Genomic DNA, 22000 nt, shown 5'->3' on the forward strand with positions numbered 1-22000 from the left:
GCATGAGGTGGCCACAGTATTGGAGTTTCAGCTTCAGCATCAGTCCTACCAATGAACACCCAGGATTGATCTGCTTTATGATGGACTGGTTGGATCTCCTTGCAGTCCAAGGGACTCTCAAGAGTCTTCTCCAAAACCACAGTTCAAAAGTGTCAATTTTTCAGTGCTCAGCTTTCTTCACAGTCCAACTCTCACATTCATACATGACCACTGGAAAAACCACAGCCTTGACTAGACGGACCTTTGTTGACAAAGTAATATCTCTGCTTTTTAATATGCTATCTAGGTTGGTCATAACTTTCCTTCCAAGGAGTAAGCGCTCATTAGGTCTCCTTTGATGATTTTTCTTTGTTTCTCTGTTTTCTCAATTCTTGGATTAAACTTATTCTTTGGATAAATTTTTCCACAGACAAAAGGGAAGCTGGGGACATGAGTGGGGTGGAGGTAGGGGGAGGACCATTAGGTCCTGCTCCACTTCATGGTCACCTATTTTTTGTAAATAAAGTTTTATTGGAACAGTCTATTGCCTTTTTGCTTACATATTGTCTACGGCTGCTTTTCCAGTGCAGTGTGGGATGTCACTAGTTTTGACAGAAACCATATGCCCTGCAAAGCTGAAAATATTTACTATGTGCAGGAAAAGTTTACCTGCCCTGGCCTAAGAATAAAATGCAGACAAACCACATCTTGGTTGAAATTTTTTTAAAGTGCAGGAATACTAAGCAGGCAGCAGGTCAAAACTACTTTCAAAATAACATGAAGACATTATCCTTTTCACTCTGATTTTCTCCAAGTGCACAATGGAGTTTTCCAGAGACTACATGGTGTTTTATGTCACAACAGACTATAAGCAGAAGCAGACACAAAAATACAGCTGTTTTCCCTTAAGCCAAACTTTAAAGAGATTCACAAAAACAGTGCCACTCTTCCAACTAAATATTTTCATCTTTTAAAAAGTGTTATTTTATTTTAAAAAAGAAAGAGTTATTTGTGTTAACATATAGCGGACTTGTTACTGTTATTTTAAAAATTTATAAACATTTTAACTTTTCTCAGTTTTATTTCTTTAAATACTGAAAAGTATAACCCAATAAACAAAAGCTCTATTGGGTGCTCAATAACGTTCACAGGTGTTTTGAAGCCAGAAAGTTCAAGAAACTGCTATACTATAGCTCAAGTGTATCACAGCACCATGATTAACTGGCCTACTAGAACAGTCTATACACTGGGCAGGGACTGAGGATAAACACCATGTAGTTTATTAATCATGGACAGTACCAGGAAAATCAATGGCACCACCACCATTCTGCAAGTTGTTTTTGAAAGAAAATTTGACAATTCGCGTTAGAAGCTCCTTGGGGTACTTTTTAAAGAAATTTATTCAAAACTCTGAAATAAGGTCAATGGAAGACAGGCTGTCCTTACAATACTGTATTGGGAAAATGCCCATCCAAGGATTATCTAGTGTCTCAGTTCCTCAACTGTGTACCCAACACCTCAGAACACTGCGGCAAATTCACACGGGTGTGGTGGGATATTTTAGATTGGCAGGGCCAGGGGAAAAAAGTGACATCTGTTGGACTCTACACAAACCACTAGCTCAAGGCAGTCTACAGTCTCAATATTACACTATACTGCCTTCTCTGCAATAAAGTCAGATCAGTAGGGACAGGAAATAAGAGCAGTGACAGCCAACCTGATTGCAAGGTCTGGGAAGCTGCATGGTGCTCAACAGACACACATGTCCGATTTATAAGCAATTCGAGGTAAGAAAAAAAAAATAAGTTTTATTCTTTCAATTTATGTGCATTATTTGTTCAAACAGCTACTTAAGTTGTAAGTGCATATATACCAATTCATTTTCTAGAAGAAGTTAGCTACTCAAATGATCTCTGAATTGGTTTTCACAAGTTACTTGTTCTTTCACTAATTAACGAATTGATTAAAATATATGGCATTTATTCATTTCATATTTGCAGTAGAGTCCCAATTTTACCTATCATTCTTGACTCCATGTCAAATACTCTTATCTAGATCATTCTTCTCACTTCAAGCTACATAAGTGATAAATGTGTTTAAGAAGGAAAAAGAATAGAAAACAACTGTCCCCTTTCTGGCAACCTTATGAGGAACAATAGGGAAAAAAGCGAAGTAAAAAGCAAGTGCAAAAATATGTTTCTAGAAGGTCTGACCAATGCCTATTTAAGTAAGAGGAAAATTCAGGAAGTATCTACTTTTAATTCATGGTTTATATAAATAATACAACTTTGATGTATATGTTCTTAGTCGCTCAGTACTATCCAACTCTTTGCAACCCTATGGACTGTAGCCCACCAGGCTCCTCTGTCCATGGGTACTCTCCAGGCAGGAATACTGCAGTAGATTGACATGCCCTTCTCCAAGGGATCTTCCCAACCCAGGGATTGAACCCAGGTCTCCCACACTGCATGTGGATTCTTTACCATCTGAGCTACCAGGGAAGCCTTTTGATGTATACAAACAATATTAAATAATCTGAAAATGGAAAAATAAAATGATACACAATGCTGTTCCTGAATTATGGTCATTTAATTTTGAAAAGCTGAAAGGTTTCATTCATAATACAGTGAAGAGTATATAAAGTGCTATGAGAATCTAGGAAACTTATGAAATAGGCTTTAAAAACCTGTCAAGTCACCCATTCATTCATATTAATTATCTCCCACTTAATCACCCAAACAACCTGTTTATAGACATCAATATACACTTATTATTATTCCTATTCAGAATTTAGGGGGAAAAAACAGGAACAGAAACACAGGATATAGTAAGTGGATCATTTTGACTCTGTACACTAACAGTATAACCAGGAGTCATAACACAGTCCTAAACTTCTGTCATTTATGTCCAAAGGAGCAGTCTATTGGATGGTAGATGCAGGCCCATCAGTAACACTTGTAATAATGTATATATGTGTGCATCCAATTCCTGAAAAAAAATCACATGTACATGAAGTTCTAATTCCTGAACTCAATACTGATGATTCTGAACCCTTACATGGCAGGTCAGGATGACTGGTCCCTCCTCAGCTGCCTCATCCTGTCTGATGTCATCCTCACATCAACTCCAACCTGGCAGCTCAGGGACTCCAGCTGCTTCTGAAAATATCTGATGTGTTCAAAGGAGCTACAGGAGCACTACATGAATCCTCAGAAGAGATCAGATGATACCACACACCAAGGCCCAACCGAAGGCTCCTCCATGATACATATACTTGGAGGAACTAAAAGAGCTCTGAAACTTGGGAAGCTTGGTTTACAGTCAATCAAAGCACAAACACAGAATGCTCTGTTTCACAGCAGCCACAGAACATGCCCTGTATTGTACTTCAAACAGAGTCAAATGTAACCGTAATATACTTCGACTGAAGCATCCTCTGGTTTGAAATGTACTTAGCAAGTATTTAACTGAGTCTTTCCTGGATATTTGTTAACTGCATATATTTCTAAGGGTTGGGGTAAAGGGGGGCCTTGTCATTATTAGGGTCCTTTATTAGTGCCATTATTAGTAATTTATCTTTCTGAACCTACAAAACATGCACAAAATGATCAAGGTTAATGCAAGAAAGTACATATCTAATTTAGCACTTGAACATAACCATGTGTCTCAAACCAGCAATGTAAGTTTTTAGAGACCAAGTAAAGGAAAGGCTACAGGGATAAAGTCAAAAAGTAAAAGCACATAATCCCATTTTTTCTATTTTCACAAACTGGGTATTTAAGGGCTATCACAATGTCTTCTTTCCTAAAAAAACTCTAGTTGAAATCAAGGCCTAGATATAGTCAAGGATCCAACAAATCATTAGGAGAAGAAAGTGGTCATTTCAGGGGTGTGAACCATACACTGATACAACGCTTAAGTTTCAGATCTTGAAATTATAAATAAGAAACAAAGGAGGGGAGGTGGCCTGCTTACACTGAAATTGATGTAACACTTTAAAGTCCACTGAGACAAAGCTCAAAATTCTCCAGCTAACAGTCCAATTTTCTCCTTCAGTGAAACACACCTTCTACAGTCCATTTTTTTTTAAACAATTCACCTAACAGAGAAATACTTTAGTCAACTCTCTTCAATTATACATACTAAGATGTTCCTTTGTTTTCTTACATTTTCAGTACCAGATAAACTCAGCAAACAACACAGGGTCAATTTCAGTGGTTCATAATAATCCTTCAAATGTTCCCCAACAATGTTCTTTCTAGGCTCTTCTGTGTGCAACCAACTAGAAAAGCCTCCTTTTTTCTATGAGGTCTGTTAAGAACTCAAAACATGCTAAGTCTGTTTCCACTAGCAGAACTGCAATTCACAGGCCAGCAACGGGTGGCCAAGTCCAACGGGGTAAAGTCTGCTTTCTACGCAGGGAATACTTAAACTAAAGTAACCATCATAAAGAGAGCCCAACTGCTCAAACCTGAAACATGAACAAACCACTAAGTAACACTGAGAAAAGGCTCATGCAAAACTGACAATTATAAGAAACAAATGTTTTAACCCATTTATAAAAGATAATAGTTTAAAATGGGAATGTAATCTTAAAAACTTGATATTCTGTTTTACATTAAACCAATTTTAAGACATCATTTTTAATGAATTCTTATCTTAGTATAAATTCAAGAGAAAAATAAAAATTGTTAAATAAAACACACACACACATACCCCAAGAATAGTAAAAAACATACTACTGATAAACATTGAGGTAAAATGTCAGGAAAACACCAGCTAGAAAAGTTGCCTCAGGGGAGCATCTCAAAGAAGAGAGATCAAAGTTAACTTGAGTTGCCAGAGAAGACAGATGAGGGGTGGCAGGGTGGGGGAAGAACAGGAACAAAAGAGAAAAGGAGTTGAAACCATGCTACTAGGAACTGTGAAGGGCAACTCTGTCTGGACAATAAGGCTTCTTTTGGGGAACAGGAATGCCAGATAAAATTTGGGTAACACCCTAAATACTAACACCACATTTTGGTCTTATATGGGAGAGCGCTTCGCCAAAAGTAGTCGAACAGAAGGATACACAGGGTATTAGAAACATGAGCAGTTTGAAGTCAGAAGATCCAGACAGGCAGAAGACTGTAACAACAGACCAGAGCTGAACATTACAACAAAGAGGAAGCTTCACAGTTAACATAATTTAAGATTTCATCTTAACACCCACAGCTTCCATATTCTTCAGCCATAAATATTAAGTTATAATACCTCAAACTTACACAAGTATTAATGAAACCCTACATGAGAAGTACACTTTCACATTCTGTCAGGTTCTCAGATAGAAATTTAATACCTTTGAAGAACCATACTTAATAAAAGCTTTATTTTTATAATGCCCTGTGTCCTCTAACAGTCCAAATACATCAAAGAAGTAAACCAACTACTTATAAATATAAATCCCACTGGTACCTAAAATTTCTTCTCCTTTCTTCCTAATCTCATTATGAACATTATTACTGAAACTAACACAATCCCTTTCTCTAGACACATTCTTGAAAACTTTCAGACCCTTTGGAACAGTAATCAAATCCCCTGAATTGGTAAATAAAGGAGCTATTTTCTGCTTACAGCCAGAACAGAAACACAATGAAAACAATATGTTCCTGGTGGTAGACAAAGAAGGCAGAAAAGATATATATGCATATGTGTGTGTGTGTGTGTGTGTATACACACATACATACACTAAGGACTTGCCCAGATTCTACAATTTCCCTGGAAACACTTTAGAAATAATAAATGCTAAAACTGATGCCCACAAGATTCAGTAAATCCCACAAGATCAGATAGTTAATGGGAGACCATCCATATTTCTGGATGGAGCAGTGATCAAGGATAGCTCTATTTCCAGCTTAGTTTCAGCCCTCTAGCAGGAATTAAAACAATGCTATTCACAAAACCTCTTCAGTGTATATATATATGTTCAACTATGTATCTATATGTATACAGATATATAGGTACATTTTTAAAGAAGAATCCACCTGCAATGCAGGAGACATGGGTTCAATTCCTGAGTCAGGAAGATCCCTTGGAGAAGGGCATAGCAACCCACTCCAGTATTCTTGCCTGGAGAATCCCATGGACAGAGGAGCCTGGCAGCTATGGTCCACAGAGTTGCAAAGAGTTGGACACGACTGAAGAGAGTTAGCGCAACACTGTAGGGTGTTTAAAATCCACTACTGATATTCAGGATATAAGTTTTTATTGTCTACTTTTTAGACTACTACTAGGACAAAACCCAAAAATTAACATTGATGACTGCCTTTTGGTTATTAAGAAAAAAAGGAAAGTAATTTTTAAAAAGTAAACAAGCTATTTCTGGTTGAGCCAGTCTTTCAATTTAACACTCTAAGCATAATGTCTGTAAAAGTACAAAGCAGAGTGTCTGGGATATGAAAGATACTTTTAAGAAGGACAGACAGTATCACTAAGACTCATCAGAGGCTCTTGTCTCCTCCCTTCCTAGTAGTAGATCCAACAGTTTAACACTTTGCAGATACCTATGACAAAATATAACAAAAAGTCTACATTCCTATCTTCATTTCAACTCCAATTTATATCTTAGGCTACCACAACCTGAAATTCACTTCAATGAAACTGCTCATGCCATGTCCATCATGACTGCATAACTATCTTTTAGAATGTATTTTATATGTCCTCACTGGTAGAGATAGCTGATTAATCTTGACGCTTTAAAAATTCATGGCTTTGATGATACCAATCCTCCTGGGTCTGTCTCCTTTCTCAATGACCTTCCCTAGTCTCCTTTATATATCCCTTTTCTCTACCAATCCTGTAAATGCTCCCCAGGACTCTAACCTCATCTTCTCACTTTTCATACAATTCTCAAATTCAAGAGACATAATACATAGTACCTTCTGATATATCTTCCATCAGATAAACTAGCAGAAAATGACTACATATTTTCTAGATCCACCAAAAGCAAACAAAAACTATGGTAAAATTATTATGCATGATTAATACATCCAAATTGTCCCATTACTTTTTAAAATTAATTTCCCATTATAAATTCTTAAAGGTACCACACACGTGCAAAGTTAAATTTACAAGGAAAATTACAAGGCTATCACTAATGATCTTACTTTTCTGGACACCAATAACAGATTCTCGTTACTTTTTACAATGAAGTGACTGATTACCCTCTAGTGAGATCCCTTTCCCTGAATTTTTATCTCTGCATCTCAAGAGGGAAACACAGATGACTGGGGCGCTAATATAAGGAAAGTACAGGAAAGAGGAAGATGGAAAGGAAAACAAGAAGAGGTGAAGAGACAGGGGAGGGTAAGGAAAGAGAGGGAAGTTAAGTTTTAAAGTGCTAAAGAATATTGGTACCTCAAAATATTCCATCCCATTACACAGAAACTGCTTTTGGCTACTAAAATCAAAGGACAAGTGCATCTCTAGCTAGGTAATATAAGAACATAAAAAGGAAGTTAAATAAATAATCCCAGGCTTAAGAGTCAAGAAAACATCCAGATGAGATGACACAAAAGCACTCAAAGTAATACACTTCCAATTGTGTGTGTGCATGTGCATCTGTTAACAGCACACACAAAAGCAATTAAAATATTTGAAGACATGTGAGGCTATTTGGAGCATCACCCAAGAGAAGGGCAGGTTTGCCCACAAGGAAGAGATGGCAAATTAATTTAAAAAATGCACTGGCAAGTTGGTATTTGTGTTAACTCAGCTACCATACATCTGATATGTATATATCAAAGAGCCAAATTGCTATTGGGAACACTCAATTATTCTGTTAAAAATGGCATTCAAAGACTAAGGAATATAAACTCCAAATTCTGTGGCAGTCAAGTATGGGCTGAAACTAAAGTAGAAAATAGACATCTTTCCAATAGAAAGAACCTCCACCACTGGAATAATTTTTACATTATCTTAAAAGAACATTTTTTTACTGGTTTGTTTTTAAGAATACGCTGGAAGCTAACGCTTTTCAAGTTCAATATGCCTTAGAAATCAGAAATTTTATTTGTTTGATGTTAGCTGTCACAACTTTTTAGGACAAAGCCAAGTTCTCTTTCTTACTGATTATATTTCCAAGAATGAGTAACAAGAGATACACTACTATAGAAAAAACAAAAAATGATATAAATTTCTTTTATCTTCCTGGACCTGCCTGGTCAAATCTGTATGTGTAAATTTATACACATATATAATTTTTCTTTAACTATCCTGAACATCATCTCATATCAAACTTTGAGAACTTTAATTTCAGAGTCCTTTAGCAAATGACTTATTTTTACTATCAATACAGAGAGAAATGATAGCTCAAAAAATAACATATTATTAATTGAATTGGTGAAACCTAGTCATCAATATAATCTTTTGTCGCCACTATTAGAGTTATTTAAGATTACTTAAAATATGCAGTGTGTTAAGTGGTGCATTTGATCTACTGATCAAAAGTATCTATATGCTAGTATCAGTTTACTTTATATTTAGAATATTATTATAGTATGTTCTTTTTATTTGGGTCTAATGATATCAAATTAGGGAATTCCTAAAAATATTAATTTGTACATACAAAGCATTTAGCATTTGCAGCAAACTCTTCTCCATTGATACTAAACTGGTATGTACTAAAATAAAAGAAAAAGCTTAAAGAAGATTAATTTGTTCTTCTTGTTTCTCAACTAAATTATGAACTAGTCATATAAATTAACTCATTTAACTTTCACAATAATCCTCTAAGATATCATTATCAATTCAATAACAGCAAAAAATAGAAGTACAACTCAGAAAAACTAAACAACTTTTATAAAAGCAAATAACTTGTAAAAAGAGGTGTAGGATGTGATACCAACTCTTCTAATCCTAAATGACCACCCCTACATCGCTACCCTATCCACCCAAAATGACTTAAGCACTGAGATCCTATTCAACATCTGACAAGATACTCTATTTTCCATTGAGAGAACAAGAGTGAAAAAGTCATTACCTCTAATAAAAGCTTTATTATAGCATATGCCAAATTTTTTAATAGAATCTTTGCTTTAAAATGTTTTCTAATCGTTAACACCTTCCAAAATAGCTTTTTAAAAGTATCAATATTTCCACACGAAAAGCTGCACAAGATTCAACCACAACTTAAAGTCTTAAAAATAATAAAATAACTAAATTACACTGCTCAGGAATCAATAGCCTCCCAGGTACACAAAATCAAATATCCAAGCATATTACATGCATTATTTACATCTGGCTTGCTAAAGTTAGGAAGACTCTGAGTATCTAAATAAAGTGTAAAGATATACATGCTAAAAAAGAAGTACCTCTGACTGTTAAACATTTTACATTAAAATAGTAATTGCTACTCCTTCACTCCTATTTCTACATTTAGCTACAACAGCTACTCCTATTTCTACATTTCCTCTTCATCCACAAATTCCTCACAAATCATCACACAAATATCTGTACCTTTTGGTCAAAACTTTCAGGACTGGCTCAGCTAATTCATCAGAGACCAGCTGTGAGCATGCTCACTGATCATGGAGAGGCAGGCTGAGGACGGCAAAGAAGAACCCTGCACTAAAGCACCACCATGCGTCACCATTCAGACTCCAACAACGACAGTCCGAACTTTAACCAGCAGCAAAGTTAAGTCCTCTATAAATTTAAAGAAAATGCTAAGATGAATTATGTCCATGAAACATTCATCAGTTATATGAAATCAATAAAAATAAAAGGGAAAAAAAGTTCCTCTCCATCAATCAAAGCATCTGTAAACAGAACCACACCCAAACACATTAGTACCTTTATTCTAAAAATTATTATCCTTTTCAGGCAAACTTTGATACCCACAATACCTACTACCTACTTAAACACAATTTTTAATAAAACGCTATGTGTACTAAAAGGAGGGGAATATTTCAAGGAAGTTAACGATAATTTGGCAAAAAGAAAAAGAAAAGTCAGTCTCTAATTTATCTGATTTGAAAAATTCCAATTTTCATAAATTAGGTTTAGTTAATAAGGAGATTCCACAACCATTTAAATCAAAGTTTTATGACATACAGATTGGAGAGAAGGCTGGTATTACTGGAAGATGAGGCAGAGTAGCCAACTGAAATTTTGGCCAACTAACCAAACAACTGAACCTACCACATAAGGCTTCAAGAGCTCCTGTCTACAGTCACTAGCTGGTACCCTTAGCTTTGGACAACTTCATAGATAGTAAAATAGAATCAAGATAGTGTCCTCAGTTCTACAAAAATGAAATAATCACCAACTTCCAATTAAATTCACATTGTGTTCAAAGGAAAGTGAGATAAATATTAGATTTTGTGGTTTTGAATTTTGATTCTGGCTTGATTGATCTAAAATTCCATGTTTGTTTAGTATCAAAGACTGCCTTTAAAGCCTTGCATATAACAAGTGATGGTTAAAAGTTTAGGACTGTTTAGATAAGTAATTCCCAGTCCTGGTCTGACAACTATCAAGGACGTGTTGACCAACTTTTAAGGGCATCAAACAATTCTATAAAAACTGTCACCATTTGAATTCACTTGACTATTGATGTAAAGTTATGCCACATAACACTTTAAGGAAGAAAGATAAATTAGAATAACAAAATAGAGTAATTCAATTTCAAAGAGTGTGGCTATAAGGATCTCTGACATGGGTTACCGATAATTTTTCCAGCCAAATTTAATATTCCACAAAAACTTAGTAATAGAGTATTTAATAAAATGTGATCCAGGAATCTGTTTCAAACATCTAAACTATTAACATTATTGGAAAATAAATAAAAGCTGCTCCCTCCATTCATCTCTTCTCCAAAGACAGTTGCGGTCAAGCAAAAGAAACCCAAAGACCAAAAGCAATGCAAAGACTCACCTTTTGTTGACTGGCTTTTCATCTTTTTCATAAGGTCGGACAAACCATTTCCCAATCCTAACGAAGTTCTTATCCATTAGGCACCTACAATAATTATGTCAAGAATACAGTTTCAATAACGAATTAGCAAGTCACTGAATCAATAATCAGATAAGATCCACCACTGAAAATAAAACCATTACCAAATAAACTGGCAAAACGTTTTCTCATCACTTAAAATTTTTACACTATACTAAACTGAAAGAACTTTCTGACTTTGGGCACAGACTTTCATTATATATTATTCTTACACACTTAAAAAAAAAAAAAAAGAATTAGCTGAAAAATTCCTGAAACATTTTACACTTCTGAATTACTTCAAATCCAATCACACCTCTATGTGACTTTAATTCTTCTGTGATCAAGAATGTTGGGAATATAGACAGCATTTCTTATGAATACCTCAGAGAAATTCTTCCAAGTGTCTGATGCCCTTTTTTGCAAGTTTTAATGCTGGACTTGCTTGGTGTGTGGCAGTCAATTCTTTAGCAGGGATTTTGGTAAGAAAAGCATACCAGAGCCTCTTCAACTAGGTTCTTTCCTTTTGTAGATATGGCAAAGCACTTCATTACGGCTTTGCAAAAAAAAAAAAAAAAAAAACTGAGGAACTGCAGTCAATCCTTCACTAATGAATATTTGTTTTCTTCATATTTAAATTGTTCCCTGCTTCGGTTTTCACACCACTTTATGTACATTATTTTTCAATGTCAAATCACAGGGTATTCCTTCTGAAGACATGTTAATGGCAACAGAACTCAACTGATGTAATACCAAAAATGCACACAATTCAACTGAAGTGAAAACAATACAGATAGCTATAACCAAGTTCACTGGAATATAGGCAGATGACAACTATATGATAACTGCCACCCAGTCAGTTGTGAGCTGCCATCATTTGTAAAGAATATCTCTGATTTTGAAAATATAAAAATGTGGGAGAGAATGTGCATTTTGAAATTGATGAAACACAGTAATCTCTAACACTATTCAATGAAATGATACATATTTTGTAAGAAAACCTGTCAAAAAGGTAGATGTAATTCTTCTATACAAGGTTTTACCCACCAGTAAAAGAGCTGCACAGCAATTCTTTATTGAATATTCAGGCAATTCTGCTGGTGGCTTTTGCCTCTGTAATTTCCACTCCATCCAAGGAGGATGGAAACAATTCAAGCCTTCACCCAACTCCTTACAGATTAGATGCCTTAGTAAATGGCACTAGTTTCTGTTGGCCACAATTTAACTCCCTGTGGGCAGAGCCAGTTTAAAACAGTGTTGCATCAAAAAGCCACACTGGCTTCAACTAGCTTTATTTTGAAAACTATTTCTACAATAAACTTCCTTATTTACAATGAAAAAAAAAATCATTTTCAAAGTAACCAGACTGTTCTCCTAAGATTATAAATAAACTTGCCTTTTAGGATTAAAGACCATATGACTCCATTAAAGTTAGAATAGAAAATACAGAAAACCCATAAGATGAAAGTGCTCAAGAAGCAAAACTGAAAAATAAAATTAACAGTTTATTGTCTAGTTAAGGGACTTAATTGCATTTTTTAGGTAGATGACATATATGCTGTCACATTCCTGCCATTTACTCATTTTTAAAGTCCAAGTTTATCTTGTAATTGATTACTGTTTTTTCTTCTCCAAAAGCTATTACTAAATTGAAGGTGTATCTTAAAATCAATAATGCTTAGAATGAAAGCAATAGTACATGTACAGAATCACACCAAACATTAAACACTGTCTTCTACTGACACTCATCCTCACTTACCAAATACCACTTTTAAATAACGTATTCATTAGCTCATAAGTCTTAAAGGTCAGAATTCAAAAAACCCATTTGTTCAATAACAGAGAAAACATGCATTTACAGTTTACGGAAAGAAAAAACTCCAAGGCTTTTGACAGTATAACATCTCTCATTAAACAGGACAACATGTAGTCTGTTTCAAAACCCTTGTCCTTCTATGAAGTAAAAACAACAAATTCTATTCACAATTTTCATTCCAGCACAAATGAGAGACTGGAGTGGAGGAGCAGCAATGCACAGCCAAGGACAAAGGCAAAAGGCAAAAAGCTAATGAAAATGCTGAGGGTGTACTCTGTGCTAATACATCTCCTGGAGTTTCCACTGCAGATCATATTTCTTTGTCAGGCAATGTCAACAAAAGGTTATTACCACTAATACACCAAACAGCCATGGAAATGACTGCTCCTTCAATCCAAAAACATCTGGTTCCAAATCAGAGTCATAAATGACTTATGTGATTTTCAACCAATAACCAGTGTCTACGTGATCAGTCATTTCCCTCGCACTGAAAGGAAAACATGAGAATGCACAATTGCACTGGATGAAGCCGTGTTTTTAATACTGTTCTGGATCTGGGACTGACCGACTGCCTGACCTCTGCATAAGGGAGCTATCACAGGTAACCCTGTCACCAGTGACGTGACAGACAGTTAGCAAAGTCACCAAGTACCTCAGAGAAGGCTGGGATCAAGTGAGTGAAGACGCTGAATGTTCTCCCTCTCTATCCTCTGACCCCCCAACTCAGCAGAGAACTACAGACATGCTGTTAGATGTAGAGATGGGTAAAGATGAAGGCAGTTTCTTTTTAGTCAATAAATAGGTTAAAAGAACTCAGCAACTATCACTATTAATTTTTGTACTCTGCAATCTCTTAATCTCAACTATGACTGATCGCAAAGGGTCGGACACAACTGAGTGACTGAACTGAACTGATGGCTGATCCAAAAAAAAAAAACTCTTTCTCTCTCAAACACACACACACACTTTCTCTCTCTCTCTCTCACACACACACAGTGATACACAGGAATCCTTCAAGATTAAGCAGCACAGAAAGTATTTCTATTTGGAGTCTTGTGCTTTATGCTATGGGAGGAACTGTGAGAAGACATGTGGCTCTGCTAAGAAAGACAGTTCTGCCACCTGATTGATACCTGGAACTATGCTGGCTCAGTAGCAGATAATATACTGAGATACTAATAAGTCCTTTCTTCTCAATCATTTTGGGGTCATGATTCATATAATATGTTTTGTATATTTGGGGTCACGATATGCATATGCTTTATGTTATGCTCGAAAGTAATAGGTGCTCAATAAGTATCTGAGAAATGAATGCTATACACCGAGTATTTTCCTATTCACAGTGTGATATTGAGACTCCTCTTGTTTGTAACCACTAATCAGGGGCAACCTCACATTGTTATTTGAATTTTCTTGTGTGTATGTGTTTGGGGCAAATATATATATATATGTATATGTGTGTATATATATATATATATAATATATATATACATTTATATAATGTATATATATATTTCATCTCCTTATAGCCCATCACAACTCACTCCAGACTAAAATCATAGTGGATACTCAATATGTGGAAAATTAGATAGGTGTTAAAAAATGTTTAGGAATACTGGCACTACTGCTCATATGCTTTAAATTATACATGAAGAACAAAATTAAGCAAATCTTTTTTTTAAGAGAGATAATGCTGTGCTATGCTCAGCTGTGTCTCTTTGGGACCCCATGGACTGTAGCCCACCAGGCTTCTCTGTCCACAGGATTTCCCAGGCAAGAATACTGGACAGGGTTGCCATTTCCTTCTCCAGGGGATCTTTCCAAACCAGGGATCGAACCCTTGTCTACTGCGTCTCCTGCATTAGCAGGCGGATTCTTTACCACTGTACCATCTGGGATGTCCCAAAAGAGATAACGCTAAGATATAAAAAACACAGTATATCAGAAATACTATTTCCCTCTTTTATACTCTATTAACTTTTATTCTTTTTGGGAGACAAAATTTATACTTAAGTTGACAAATATATAAACCTAGAGATATAACTCATCTGCCAAAAACTGCTTTATATCAACATGACAAACAGTGTTAAGAATTTGTATCAGTTAACCCTGGCTATCCACTCAGTAATCCCACTCATTATTATTGAGATTTTTAAAATTACCTTACTACCCAAATAAGACGAAATTCTGTAAAGCAGTACAACAATATCTTAAAAGATCACAATGTCATGTCAGATTTAGAAAATGTTTTGTAAGTAATATTCTAGGTAAGTATTTCTTTTTGGAAATAATTCCAAGTCCCCTACTACCTCCCTAAAAATCACTATTTCAAGAAGAAAAGAAACAGGAGCCAAAAAATAAAAAAGAAATCCAGTTGTGTGTTTGTGTACACATGATTCTGCATCATGTCAAATGGTTGTAAATAATTAATTAACTACAAGAACAACCTGACTCTGAAGTTGGCAAGCCCCAGTCTCTAATCCCAAAACCACGAGCAGACCTGACATAAGATCACAGAAGCCACAGCAGTAACCACAGCATAAATCAGCAATCCATTTCCCAGGTGGGATAGTTGGGAGGTTTAGAAGGGAACCAACACTGGCTGCAGCTCCTTCTGAGCCCTCATACTCCATAGGTACTATAGCTTTCCTAGATATAAAAGTCCAAGGATAGCGTTCCTCCACCACATCCTCAACTGAACTGCCCCTTCGTGCAATCATCTACTTACAGGGCTGCTCAGACAGACTAAATTTTATATAACTTCATACCAGAACATCCTCACCAACAGCAGCCCAATCTATATCAAACATGTATGCAACGAAGTATTTTCCCAAGAAACTGCAGTGCTCCTAATTCCCAACTAAATAAAAGAAACCCCATTTTTGTGACTCCATGGACTGTAACCTGCCAGGCTCCTCCGTCCATGAGATTTCCCAGGCAAGAATACTGGATGGGCACCTATTCCCTTCTCCAGGGGAGCTTCCCGACCCAGTGATGGAACCCAGATCTCCTGCATTTCAGGTAGATTCTTAACCATCTGCGCCACCCAATTTAAGGTTAAAGAAACCTTTTTCAACAGATCCCTTCTATCTTCAGTACTTCGGGTTCCTACTGTGCCTGAATGGATGCTGTCTCCTCCAACCAAGTAACCGCTATTATTTCCATCCTCTCCAAAACCTCTGTAAGGCTAAGGCCTTCTGTAGGACTGGCCTAACCTGAAATGCCCATTCTACAACAGTTTCAAACATTTAGTGTCTGATCCCACTCTCTAACCACACAAATAATAGTAGTAGTAATACATCTAAATTTAAAATTTAAAGTCTTAATCCTTTCCCAGCCCTAAAAATATTAATAAATGCCCCTTAAGTCTAAAGCCTCATCCTTCTGCTTCTTTTAAAGAACTGTACACTGCAGCATTCAATAAAATGAGAATTTATTAATTAGTCATTTCCTACTCTTATTACATTTATTACCCCAGGACCCTCAAGGTTGCAGTGTTACATCACCATTTCTTCAACCAAGGCTGTACTAATCACTATCCTCTACTGAATATATTTATCATTTTGAAATGTATTTATCATTTTGAACTACCACATCCAAGGGCCTTGCTCATCTGCCCTCTGATAATCTTACTGGATCACAATACCACAGGGTGTTGAAAGGTGCTGCTGCTGCTGCTGCTAAGTCGCTTCAGTCGTGTCCGACTCTGTGCAACCCCACAGACGGCAGCCCATCAGGCTGCTCTGTCCCCGGGATTCTCCAGGCAAGAACACTGGAGTGGGTTGCCATTTCCTTCCCCAGTATTGAAAGCTACTCATTTACAAATGCAATGTTATTGTTATCATATAATTCCAATCCTCTCTATGCTATTTTTAACATACTTTTCCAAATTGAGTATCTTCACTTAAAATATCAACTCTTGGCAAACTTAGAAGCTCCAGGCCAAAGTCAATTTTACAGCTGTGTTATAAACTCCCATGGGGGGAATATGACAACAATCCATTAAAAAAGCAGCACCAATGGATGACTCAGAAGAGCCATTATGTTTTACAAATATCAAATACCCACAGATTAAAGTCTCCCTAAGTAAGCATGGGGGCTTCCCAGGTGGCTCAGTGGCAAAGAAACCTCCTGTCAATGCAGGAGACTCAGCTTTGATCCCTGAGTCGGGAAGATCCCCTGGAGAAGTAAATGGCAACCCACTCCAGTATTCTTGTCTGGACAGTTCCATGGACAGAGAAGCATGGTGGGCTGCAGTCCATTGGATTGAAAGAGTCAGACATGGCTTAGTGACTAAACAACACCAAGAAGTAAGCGTGGACTGGACAGAGCACAATAGCATCAAAAGACCCATGTAATCTTCCATTGTGTGCAAACCAATGATCTGCATTTTATAGGTGGGGAAGGGGGGGAAAAGAGGGGAGAAAACCAAACAAAAACAAAAGGAGAAAAACCCTTTCCAGCAAAATCAGCTGTGTTTAATTCTAAAAGCTTAAGAAAATTAAAATGAAAGTATACTACCACATATACCCACACATAATTGCAACTTGACAACATTATGGCAGGCATTTTAAGTATTCCTTCAAAGCTACAAAAGCAAGATTTTCCTAAGTCCCATATATGGTGAAAATCACTAAGGCAATAACAAAAACTCTGGGTGATTTGAACTACACACATTTCCTGAATTCATTTTAAAAGCTTTTCAATCAAATGTCTCACTTCATTTAAACAGTTATATGGGAAGGTATGGTACATTATGGAAACTGGACAAATTATAAGAGCAACAGCCATTACATCCATAATATTAAAAATGCCAAATGAAGAAATTTCTGAAAAAAAGACCACAGGTTTTTGTTTTCTAAAATCTATTCACAGCTAAAGTACTTTAGTACTTTTCTATTAATGAGGAGTGTGAGACAACCTAAACCTAAAATACAAAGTGTAACCTTTGACAAGTTCATTAGAAATACATACAGAAACCCATATGAAACTGCAAAGACTGATGAAGAACTGTTTGAAATAAAGCATTATTTTAAAAGACAGCGAGCAGGCACAAAAAGGTGAGGTTCAGTGAAGTCAAGTCAAATTAGCAGAGATTCTATAGGAATAAACAAAATTAATGGTATTTTATTATTCTGGTCATTTCACCAAAAGGGGTAACTGAACATTAAGAAAACAAGAAGCACACTTTCTCAGAAAGGAGGAAAAATAACAATGACTGTATGATATAAAACTGAGAAGGTGTACATACTTTCAGATACTGACACTAACTCAGAAATCACAGGTGAAGAAAATACCAAAAGAAGCCAACATGGTCAAAGGTTTTAAACACATGTACGCATACACCAATAGTTGTGTTTCAGAAACGTATCTGGTTTTAGTAATATAGCTAGCACCTGTTTGCAGGACGATTCTTGGAGAAGAGCTTAATTAAGAGGCATGGCAGACTGTGTCCTTTTCCCAGTATGCGTGCTACCCCTTCCTATCCACTGACATCAAGTTTGGCCACGTGACTTTGGTACCTCTCAGTGATGGATACTACTTTCTCACTCACTGACTTTAAGCTTGGTGGTAAAGGTCCTGGGCAATGAAATGTAAGCAGAAATGCCATGTACCACTTTTGCACAGAGGCTTCAATGGGCTATTATGTATTTTGCCATTACTCTGCTCTTTACCAAGTGTCTTTGACAAGGGGCACCCCAACCGTGTAATTCCTGCCTGGAGGGACGAGGACATAGAGAAGCACTGCAGTAAACGACTCACGATGGACAGAAAGCGTGAGCAAAAAAGGAACTTCAACTGGTCTTTCAGATCTTTTGTTACTGCAGTGTAACTGAGTCTAACCTGACTGACTCAGCTGCTGCTGTTGTTCAGTCGCTGAGTTGTGTCTGACTCCTTGCAACCTATGGACTGCAGCACACCAGACTTCTGTATCTTTCACCATCTCCTAGAGTTTTGCTCAGATTGACCAGAGAGGCCACTGCAATACTTCATGAAACGCCCATGAAGTCTTAAATTAGGCCAGTGGCAATAAAAAATGAAGAGAACTGAACTGATTAGAGGAACACCTAAAAAGCTGAAGGAAAGGGGTGAGGATATATAGTAAGAATATGTAAGTATATATAGTAAAGTACCACAAACAAGGAAAAATAATTTAACTCAGTGTGTGCATGATAAATTGCTTCAGTCATGTCTGACTCTTTGTGACCCTGTGGAATGTAGCCTGCCAGGCTCCTCTGCCCATGGAATTCTCCAGGCAAGAATACGAGAGTGGGTTCCCATGCCCTCCTCCACGGGATCTTCCCGACTCAGGGGTTGAACCTGTGTCTCCTGCATCACAGGCAGATTCTTTACCACTGAGCCACCGGGGAAGCCCCAAATTAACTCAGGGGACCAAATTAGTGAACAAGCCACTACACAGAAGTTAGACTGATGAATTACATACAACCCCCAATGAACAGAATCAAGATAAAGAAAAGAAAATTACAGGGATACTGATTTCTACTCAGCATAAGAAACTTTGTAACAATGAGTATTCAGAAGATAAAAAGAACTCCCTTGGGAAGCGGGGCTCACATAATCAGAAGTACTCAAGGAAAGAACAGATGACCACATTAACAAGGGTATTACAGAATGGAATTCCAGAATTAGCTGGGTAAACAGACTATTAATGTTGTGTCCAACTGTGGCAACAGTAACATCAATACTACTGTTAGGTAATATTAATAGCAGTTAACCATTTATTGAGCTCTTTTAACAAGAAAGTTACTGTGCTGAGGAAAACAGACCTTCACCCTTTTATAGATAAGGAATAGGAATTCAGGTGACTTAAATCGTCTGCCCATGTCATATATAATTGGCAATGCCAAGACCCAAAATATCTCTTGCCTCTGAAGATAGGCAAGAGATGAACTTTGAGAAATGGGTGCCATTGGAAAGACATAAAATTTCAGATATGTTAGCTTCTGACACCTTGATGGGAAATGCTCTACAGTAAGCAGCAGTGAGGTGGAGTTTTTTTCCCTATTTCTGTTTTTTTTAATACAGATGACACAGGCCAGACATATAGAGCATACTATATGCAAATACTGAAAAGTTACGGGAGAAATGAGTAAATGAAAGACAAAAATATTTGAAGTCAAATTACCTTAGAATTTAAAATCTAAGGAGTTTCCTGGTGGTCTAGTGCTTAGGATTTAGCACTTTCACTATTGTGGCCTGGATTCAATCCCTGGTAGGGTAAATGAGATCTCACAGACTGTGCAGCACAGCCCAATAAATCAAAGAAAAATTTAAGAAAATCTCTACACAGCATCATTACAGTATTATCTAAGCACTAATCAACAGCAACAAGGAATGAACTGATCTTACTCTATGTGAAGTTTACAATGGGACCTTAATTTCTGTAATGAAATTGTTTTATGCATCACTGCAGTGACCCATCATTCTGTACACACTAGCAACCATAAAGAAGACCCATTTATATGGCTACTGCTAAGCTGTGAGAGCGTCTCAAAATAGTTAATGGAATTCCTTTTTAATTAAACAGTTTTGTATGCTAAAAAAATTAAGAGAGGAAACAAATTGTAAGAGTTTTGTTAAAATACAAACTGAAGGTAAAAAATAGTTTGGGAAGCACAAGTACCCTTCAAGTGATACATTCTTTGATGATGCATTTCAATAACCTCAGTTTTGGTTTTCATGCTAGAAACTCTAAACATACTCAACCTGGGAAACAAGTCAATCTTATCTAAACAGAAATGGAGAGACAATCTCAACAAAACAGAAACGAAGTCAATCCTATCTAAATAGAAATGGAGCCCTGGTGGTCTAGCGGCGAGGACTCCATGTTCCCAGTGCAGGGGGCCAGGGTGCAACCCAGATGCAGCAACTAAAGAGTTCTGCATGCCTGCGGCCACTATGACTTAGCACAGTCGAATAAACAACTAAAAAAAAATTAAAAAAAAAAAAAGACGTAACAGAAAATTGTTGAGAATAAGATAGCAAACTGTATTTCAACAAATTTAGGTTGTAAAAAGATAAGTGAGTTACAGCAAGTGGTTTAAGCTATGAGAAGAACAAAAGGGCAAGCATGTATTAGCGAACCCAGCTTCTGCTGACAATGAATAAAGACAGCTAAAAGCAACCATGCAAAATGCTTCCCTGTCTCATGAGTAGGATAATTTTCATTCACAGAGCACAGTTAAAGTTTGACAAAAAGAGAACATTATTTTAAAGGACAAAAAAATATTACAAATTTTCAAAAGAATCTCAACTCATCCATTCTAATAGTAGGAAGGGAGCCAAACAGCATAATTATTCATTATTTTCTCAAAGAAACACTGCTTTCTCTATTTCAAAATAAACTTGTATTAGGACCCAAATCAAAATATGCAAAACTATACAGGGAAAAGGAATTAATAATTATTAAAAATAGGTCAAGTATTAAGTGGAAGGCATCACATACATCATCTAACAAAAAGTCAACATGCACAGTATCCTCTATTTAATTTAAAGGGCATTAACTAAGACTGAAGAGAGGTCAGGGCAACTGTCCAAGTAACAGACCCTGAAACCAAACCAAGATCTAACCCAAAGTTCTTCAGAACTCCAGCTTTATTACAGGACACACTGCATATGACAAATTACCTTTCTTATAAGGAAGTTACTTCAAACTGACCTAGACTATATTTTCTAAGCAGTTATATTGTAGCACTATTACCCTAGATAATAGCTGGGATAAAAAACAAAGGTACTAAAATGCCCTTTCAGTTTTGATCACCTAAAAGAACTATATATAAACTCAGGGAAAGAAATACAAAGTTTTTCCCATAGAAATTCTTAAATAGCCCATTCTTTCTCTTCTCTCTCTCCCCTTAAAACACCATCCAGAGCCTGCGACATACTGTTACACCTAGAAGTAAGAACGTGCTCAAACAATGATGCTGCTGCTGCAGCTAAGTCACTTCCGTCGTGTCCGACTCTGTGCGACCCCACAGACGGCAGCCCACCAGGGATTCTACAGACAAGAACACTGGAGTGGGTTGCCATATCCTTCTCCACCGCATGAAAGTGAAAAGTGAAACATGGACTGAGCCTACCAGGCTCCTCCGTCCATGGGATTTTCCAGGCAAGAGTACTGGAGTGGGTGCCACTGCCTTCTCCGTCAAACAATGATGACGACAGGTCAAAAAACCACAGAAGCCATCATGAAGGGACTTCCCCCAGTCAAAT

General features: G+C 36.8%; 1 protein-coding gene across 2 annotated transcripts in view; it reads right to left on the reverse strand.

The window, feature by feature from the left end:
* Nucleotides 1-22000, reverse strand: part of MED13L (mediator complex subunit 13L) — a 291272-nt gene that overhangs the window by 121271 nt on the left and 148001 nt on the right. For both annotated transcript variants that reach the window (XM_065904933.1, XM_065904932.1), the window contains exon 4: nt 10894-10977. In XM_065904933.1, the coding sequence (XP_065761005.1) occupies nt 10894-10977 (84 nt within the window). The remainder of the gene's footprint in view (nt 1-10893; nt 10978-22000) is intronic.

Source organism: Muntiacus reevesi, chromosome 13 (assembly GCF_963930625.1).
Source record: "Muntiacus reevesi chromosome 13, mMunRee1.1, whole genome shotgun sequence".
Lineage (NCBI taxonomy): Eukaryota > Metazoa > Chordata > Mammalia > Artiodactyla > Cervidae > Muntiacus > Muntiacus reevesi.